This window comes from Myotis davidii, unplaced genomic scaffold, assembly GCF_000327345.1.
Source record: "Myotis davidii unplaced genomic scaffold, ASM32734v1 scaffold327, whole genome shotgun sequence".
NCBI lineage: Eukaryota > Metazoa > Chordata > Mammalia > Chiroptera > Vespertilionidae > Myotis > Myotis davidii.
Window position 1 is genome coordinate 2,885,547 of NW_006298628.1, and position 8,622 is coordinate 2,894,168.

General features: G+C 43.7%; 1 protein-coding gene across 1 annotated transcript in view; it reads left to right on the plus strand.

Moving 5' to 3' along the window:
• The first annotated feature begins 5,177 nt into the window (after positions 1-5,177).
• The window catches only part of SKAP1 (src kinase associated phosphoprotein 1), a 261,116-nt gene continuing 257,671 nt past the window's right edge, over positions 5,178-8,622 (plus strand). The window contains exon 1 of the mRNA XM_006774412.2: positions 5,178-5,369. Coding sequence (XP_006774475.1) covers positions 5,178-5,369 — 192 coding nt within the window. The remainder of the gene's footprint in view (positions 5,370-8,622) is intronic.

Genomic DNA, 8,622 nt, shown 5'->3' on the forward strand with positions numbered 1-8,622 from the left:
AGGTTCAGTTTTTGAAGAATGCCCTGAACAAGGGCAGAGAGAGAGAGGAAGGAGAAAGGGAGGTGACCCTGTGAACGCAGGCACTTAATCCTGAACGCCACCCTTCCCAGTGCTTTCTACTTCGCTTTTTAAAAAAAGGAACTCGTGTGTCTTTATTAACTTTCTTCATTTTGATAACTGTACGGGACGTTATTTAAGGGCATGTCCTCATTCTTAAGGAATACTACTGAGTGTTTAGGGAAAAAGGATCAGGATGTTTGTAACTTACTCTCAAATGATTCAGGAAAAAATATGTGAATTTATTTAAGTAGAAAATAATAAAGCAAATGTGGCAGACGTTAACGATAGGTGAATCTAGGTAAGTTGGCAATGATTTCAAAATAAAAAAATATTAGAAAAACCCTAATAGACTTACCTTGCAGCATTTCCTCAGTAAGTGTTTGTTGAGGACCTACTATGCTCTAGGGATACAGTGGTGAACAAGATAGGAAAGGTCTGACCCCTCAAGGAGCTTGCAATTGGGGGAGAAGACAGGTGGTAGATAAATAATTACAGAGAGGCCCTAAATGCTACAGGAATGTGTGAGAGGGAAACAAGACAGCCTAGGAAGCCAACGATGATTACCAGAAGAACTTCCGTTTACAGTGAGACTTGAAGCATGAAGCTGAATGAGGTGTAGGGGGAAGAGTGTTGCAGAGAGAGGGAACAGCACATCTGAAAAAATGAAAGTGGGAGAGGGTGTGACTCATTTGAGAAATTGAAAGAAGTCTGAAACTGAAGATGATAGAGTACAGCCCCCCCCCCCTTATCTTCAGGGAATATATTCTAAGACCCCAGTGGATGCCTGAAACAATGGCTAGTACTAAGCCCTATATATACTATGTGTTTTCCTATACAAACCTGTGATAAAATTTAAATCATGCACAGTAAGAAATTAACAGTAATAACTAATAGTAAAATAGGACAGTTAGCTTGGCTGGCGTGGCTCAGTGTTTGAGCATCACGATTCCCTGTCAGGGCACAGGCCTGGGTTGTGGGCTTGATCCCAAGTGTGGGGCGTGCAGGAGGCCAATCAATGATTCTCTCACCATTGATGTTTCTATCTCTCTCTATCTCTCTCTTCCTCCTTTGAAATCAATAAAATTATATTTTAAAAAATACTTAAAAATAGAGTAATTAAAACTATACTGCAATAAAAGTTATGTAAATGCAGTTTCTTTCTCAGCAAGCTAGCATGAATTACTTTTTCCTTCTTCACAATTTCACAGACAGAATTCCTAGGGAAGAAATTGTGAAATAAAAGTTTCTTGCCTTCAGATCCCTGTTGTTCTCCATATTTCTTTGTTACACAGTCATTATAATTGGCGTTCATATTCACCCAGGCCTGAATTCTCTTGGGTAAAGTTCAGTGTCTTAGACATTTCCTGCTTTCATGTCCTATCAAAATTTACCTGCCCATGTCCTACATCAGCCCCTCAGGACAGCTACTAATCTGATAAACTGATGTGTATTAATGGGATAAAGACTGGGAAAGTAGCAACGTGTTAGCCCTGCCAGGTAATTCCTATCTTATTCATTTATGCATTTTTATTATCTGACACTGTTCCTGGCACCTACCAGGTATTCAGTTCATGTCTGCTGAAATGAAATTGATTGAGTATGCTCCTTTTCACCCAGGCATGTTGGAGGCAATACCTTACTCAAAGTTAAGGCCCTTATGGCAAAATTTTAAGCATTGTAGCACATCAGATGGGAAAAGATATTTGGGAGCAGATGGCCTTATAACATACCTCAAACCATATCCTGATGTTTGTTTAGGATAGACCTTAGCCTGCACCTTGAGGTCCACATGAAACATTAATTGAGCATTTATTTGGCAGCCTCTGTTTTGGCACTAAACATCTTTGGGTGCTCAGTTAATACTGAAACATTAAACAGGCAAGTATTTTGGTCTCTAAAGAGTATGACATTGTACTTTGGCACAAAGATGATATTAATATAGCATTGTAGGTGGTGTGTTGGGGTCCGATCACGAGGATGAGAACAGTCAACCAATACCAGGTCGTATGTTTCTTGAGGGCAGCTCTACTGCCTCTACATGTCTGTGTTCTAGTGCTTTGAACATAGTAGGTGCTTAATCAATGTTGAGCGAATAGATGAAAGAAAGAGTTCACACTGGCGTTCCTGGTTCCCTTTGTGACTAAAGGCATACCCAAGGCCACTTGGTAGTTAAGGTTAATGGAAGTTCAAAGAAACGAAATGGTTTGTTGTGTTTTGTTCCCTTTTCTTGTGAACCTGAGGACTGAACCCATAACCTTGACTCTAAGCAATATGACTGCCCTGCCGTGAGTTATCCTCTTGGCTGGAATATTAACATCTTAGACTGACAGGTCTCCTCCTCTTCCTTCTTGAAACACCAGGCGTTTTGCTGCCTATGTCAACTCTGGTCTGAAATCCGCAGTGAGTCCTGGGAGTTGAACTTGCCTTTGGTGTTTGCCACATTGATGATCTAAGCGTGGGCAAAGGGAAATGAGCTACTTAGAAGATGTACATTATCACTTGTGTAATCAAACACTGTAAAAAGATACTGGGAAAAGGCTGGGAAGTCATTGTACTTAGAGATCATGGAATTCTGGATGTTAAAAAGGGAAGAGAAGCAAATGACCTGTCCCAGATGCTGTAGTCACTGGAAGACAGGATGCCAAACTAGATATCCTCTTGGCGTTCCTATAAACTCCATCAATCTTTGATTTCATGATTCTATGTTGGACACCAACCAATAAACACCCTGAACAATCAGATCCTTGCTCCCCTCAGTGAGCTGAGAGAAACAGCGTGGACTGAGTGGGGACAGTTGTGTGGAAGCCCACAGGTTGTCACTTAGCTATCATATTGTCTTCTCCAGAATCTTGCCCCGTCTTCCCTCCTCTAGCCTCAGCTAACACAGGAAATGGTAATGCTATTTATCTGTAGATTCAGCCAAAGCACCATTTCCTGGTTCTAATGTTCAATAACCACTTTTGAATCCTCCCCCACTTCCTCTCTGACTCAGTCTGAAGTTCAAAAGCACCCAGGAGGTAAATGAGCATCAGCTAAGCCGGTGGGCCCCTGGCACCCTTGTGGTTCGGCCGTTAATTTTCTGAAACTCAGGCACATCACTGCTCCAGTCTGGGCCCCTGTAAGTTATGTGGTTTCAGAAGTCCCTCCCAGTTCTGAAATTTTGAAATTCTTTGCTGGGATTCCAGAAGGAGAATCTGTTGGACCAGCTGCCTTTGGGAAGGAAAATGTGTCATAGAGCCCTATGAATCTCTTCTCGGTCCAAACCTCGTCATTTCTTCCGGAGCGCTCTATCGGAACAATGAAAGGAATCAGGGAGGCAGTGTGACTGGTAACTGAAGTCTGCCAGCATCTCATGTGAACTGGCAAATGCAATCCGAGGAGGCCAGCTTTGAAACGGCCAGAGCTGCTTTTTGCTGAGGCTGACTAGAGTTCAGAGAAAGAGGCTGTGGGTTTCTCCTTTAACATTGCTACATTTCTTTTTCTTAAAAAAAAAACTTAAAAAAAGTTTCAATTATAATTATATACTATATACAATATTATATTAGTTTCAGGCGTACAACATAGTGATTAGACATTTACATAACTTACAAAGTGATCAGGTAAGCCTAGTACCCATCTAACACCATGCCTAGTTATTACAATATTATTGATGTGGTGCATATATACAATGGAATATTACTCAGCCATAAAAAACAAAGGAAATTTTGCCATTTGTGAAAACATGGATGGACCTAGTCCTAGAGGGTATTATGCTAAGTGAAATAAGTCAGGAAGAGAAAGGCAAATATCCCATGATTCCATTTATATGTGGAATCGAAAAAACAAAATAAATGAACAAATAAACACATAGATACAGAAAACAAATCGATGATTGCCAGATGGGAAGGATTAATGGAGGATAGATGAAAAAAGCGAGGGATTCTGAAGTCCCAGTTATAAAACGTGTCACGGGGACATTGCTACATTTCTCTCTGAACTTCTGTTTCCCATCAGTTTAGTGCAAAGCTCTGTCTCCTACCCTGGGGCAGCTCAGAAAAAATCACATCCTGGTTTTGTTTCTAATTCAGGAGTTAGGTGAGGAAGTCCTGCCCTCAGGGGCAATCCCCGCACACTCTGTGGACAGAGATGGAATCGGGGTTCGATGCCCTAGTGACTAGCACTGATGAGACGGAAATTCACTTCCTGGGACAGGATTCCACTGAGGGCTGCAGTACCTACAGTCATTAAGAATAACTGGGTACCATCTTCTCCTGGGAACTTCGGAAGCCTTCTCTTCCCCAGGCATTTTCTCCCTTGGTGGAAGATGTTGAAATGTGGAGGTTAAATGACTTGCCCAAGGTCACACTGTTGGTGGCAGAGCAGAGATGAACACCTCAGCCCATCTTCTGAGTGCCTAGTCTGGCTTTCATTGGACCATGCCACAGCGGTTCCCTGTATAAGGGACAATTGTACCGCCTGAGGATGATGGGCAGGAAGGCCAGGTCTTGATATGACTCCAGTCCCCAGCGACCTTTTATATCCTGCAGCCGGCTCAGTGGGCGGAGGAAGCGGCTCTGGGGCAGAGGGGGTTGCCATCGGCAGAGCCGCCCCGGCGAAGATAACAGGTTGTCAGTCACCCTACGAAGCTATGTATGGCCTGGACCACAGAGCTTCCACTGACGGAGAAATTAAACCTGTCTCACATCCCAATCCCCGTGCTCTGATTACATTTACAGAGGTCGTGGCCTGCATTCTGTCACCATGGAAACCTCTCATGCTGCCAGGGTGTTGTCTGTGTGTGTGGTTGATATTTAAAGGCAAAGTCGCAAGCCCTGTTGCTGAACTCTCAGCTGCCAGGGGCCATCGCTCTCCTTCATCAGCCTGCATCCTGGCGCTTCATCCCAGAGATAAGAGGAAGGGAAGGGATGGAGGTAAGGTCCTGCCTGTCTCTCACAGGCGGGCCTTTTTAGTGGATCCAGGTTTGTAGGGAGAAGGGCTCGGGGATGGAGGTGCTGGGATAGCAGATGTGGGGGAATCAAAAAGCACCCCCATTTGTCAAAATACAAGCGTCTTCTTACAAGTAGATGAGCCTGGCGTTAAGTGGAGCCCTTCTTGCTCCGACCTTGCAGAGCGGCCAGATGGAGCCGGAGGAACCCCTCTCCCTGAGTGTCTTTGGTGGTTTCGATTTTGCACATCTGGTAGCCGTGCGAATTGTGCTGATAACAATGGGGTTAATGAAGGATCCCTGCTTCGTCCAAAGACCCCACAGCATTGTCCTGGAAAGAGCTACCAGGGGAGTGACTTATCAGGAGTCCCAGGTGTTGGAAGAGGTAAATAACACCTGATTCCACGGAGTCAGGAAAGAACACAAGTGCTGACTCGGCTTGTGGCCATCAATTTTTTTTTCTCTTTTTTTTTTCTCAAGACAATTATTTCCACACCATTGAATGGAGTGTAGATAACATGGGCACCTTAATAGCCTGGGAGCAGAGGCTATTTAGAGGAGATTTTAAGCACCGTGAGCATAAAATGAACATGAATATTCTGCAATATGCATCCTACAACGTGTCATTAAGTGGATGGCCTCGATGATGGGCAGCAACAGGCTTTGGTTGGAATATTGAGCTCTGGGAAGGAAAATTCTGCATCAATAGTTCTACGATGCGGACTATCACATATAACTCAATAAAACGTGTCATAGTGTGGATAGTGTATACGCTAAAAAGTACAGCAGCCGACAATAAAGGCTGGAGTCTCTACGAGGCCCTTTTCTTTAAGAATGCACAGCCACCCCCCGGAAGCTTCTCAATGTCCTTGGGGGTGGAACATGGTACATCCTGAAATGACAATTGGGAAATAGAGTGAATATATTTGATTTAGTTCCTAATCCTTCAAAATATGGAAACCTCTTTATTTTCTCCTTGTGTTTTATTTCTATTTCCTCAATTTTTCATCTGGTTTCTCGCTCACATTCTTCTTTTTCTTCTTTCTTGCTTGCTTGCTTTATCCCTAGGCCATCACTCCTTCCCATTACCTCCCCTCCCCCACCACTCCTTTCTGTAGAGTGTAGCCCTGCTGGCAGCCCTCCAGACTAAAGAGGCTACTGACTCCTGGGATATAATCTGCTTTCTGATTGGCTCTTTCTGGAGTCTGTGTTTATAGTGGAAACTTGGTTTCTGCCACAATGAGTGAAAAGAGGAGTTAATACCTTATGCCTTCCAGATGAATGTGTTCCCCATGTGGGTTGGAGAATCCTGCAAATATTCCAGAACAGACAGGGCCGGGAGGGGTCTTTGGAGGTGGGCAGGGGGACTCCGCAGGCTGATTCTCCCAATTTGTTAGAGCCTGGTGCCAAGGAAGCCAAGGCCACTCCTTCTATCTCTTTAAAGGCAAGGTACCTTCATAAAAAGGAAAAATTCTTGTCCTTGGAGACCAATGACACCCACGTCTTGGCCAGTCACTCTCAGATATATCTTTAGTGAGCAAGGAGAATGAAGGGAGAGATTATGAATGACTCAGTATATAAAGTTATTGAACACTTCCCAGAGGCTAGTTGTCGCAGGGAATGCAGAGATAATAGTAATGGCTAACAGTTAGGAAGCACCTACCATGCTGCAGGCAGTTCTAAACATGATACCTATTCGCTCTTTGAATTTTCACAGCAACCTTGAAAACACTGTTAAGTATTGCCATTTTACAGATGAAGAAATCGAGGCATGGAGACAATACGTTGCTCACTCAAGGTCGTAGCAGGCAAGTGACAAATTTGAGCTCTGGACTGTATGATTTTAGGGCCACGATACTCTATCATCTCTTTGTGGGGTCAGGGCCATGATTTCGGATGTGAATTCTGGAACTTGGATGAAGGGTGGCATGGCTGCCAGAGACTGGACTGGAAACCATTTCAATATCACTTCTCAACAGAGACAATGGGAACCCAACCCAAAGTGGTGACACTCAGATGCAAAGGAGGACAAGCATTTACAAGCCATTGTGAAGAGGTAAAACCGGTGGAGAGTTGGAATGGGGATGAGGAAGTGTCCAAGATGAGTCTTACATTTTGAGTTTGGATTTCTGGAGAACAGCAATTCCTTTAGAACTCTTACAATGGACTGCGCACATACCATATACTACATATGCACGCCATCTTATTTTTCTCACAATTACCTGGTAAGGTAGGGATTATGATTTCTAATTTACAGATGAGGAACCCAAGGCTCACAGAGCTCTTTCCAGAGTCTTAGAGATGGTAGGTGGATGAGGCAGAATTGAGATCCACATTTTTTTTTTTTTTTTTGGCACATAAATTCATGCCGTTTTCACTAGCTTTGTTGCCATTACAAGGATTAGGGGGAGAGGAAATAAGAAGTTGGTGGATTTGTTTAGATATCCAGGTGGAAATGTGAGACACGGGTATAAATTAGAAAAGTAAACTGCATAAAAGGGAAAGTTGGACTGGTGAGAGAATGAAACCACTGAGGACTCAGAGAACAAGGGGAAGAAAGAGAAGGGGAGGGAGTGGGAAAGTGAAAGGCAAACGTAAAACTCTCATGAGTGCCTGAGACTAGAAGATGAAATGGGGAGAACCGAAGAAGGAGGCAGAGAAATAATAGTTCAGAGGACAGAAAGAAGACCAGGACAGGGGAGTGCCAAGGAAGTTGGGTGCTTAAAGCAAGACCAGGTAGTCAATGGCACTTAGTGCTGCCCAGAGAGGATGGGAAATACTGCAGAGCTGAGAAGGAAGGAGAGTGCTGATGCCCTTGGGAGAGAGTCACGTCAATGGTACAAAGACAGGCAAGCAAAGAGAACGCACTAAGAAAGGACATGAGACCTGATGAAGGAGAAGAAGAAGAAAAGATGAGATTTGGAGAAGGTAGTGGGGTTGTATGTTTTGTTTTGTTTTCAGTATAGAGGAGACAAAGAATGTTAGCAAACAGAGGGAAAGACTGAACATGAAACAGAATGTGAGACTCAAGATCTAAAGGGCGGAGGGAAAGTGCGGGACCATTCATTCTAGTGGAAGAACGAGAGGAGGGGCGATGCATCCTTTAAAAGGGAAGGAAAAGTGAAGCCTGAAAGCAACACAACAGGGACTAAGGGTTGTCTTGTATATAAAAGAGACATGGTTCATGCTGATAGAAAATGCTGCTGGAAGCCAAGCCCACGGATGTTGGAAACGGACATTTACAAAAACCAAAATGAACACGGACATAATTCTGAAGACAGGGAAAGAACATATTTGGGGGACCCAAAGCTTATTTCATATAGATGTCCATTAGGGGGAAAGGTACTTTTACCAACTTTCTTGCATTGCAATCATCAGCCATTGCTGGTGTTATTTCTGAATCCAGGTAGTGCTTCTGTTGGTACTTGTGAACATTGGTGATTACATCAGCTCCTCTTAGTGTGAGCACACCTCCAAAGCATGTGTGTGTGTGTGTGTGTGTGTGTGTGTGTGTGTTTGTGTGTGTGCGCGTGCGCGCCAGTCAGGCCAGAGATTTCTACCAGATTCTAAATAACTGCTCTTTCTCTCACCCTGAATCCCATTACCCTAACCCTGAATTCTAAGACCTGTAGTAAAGT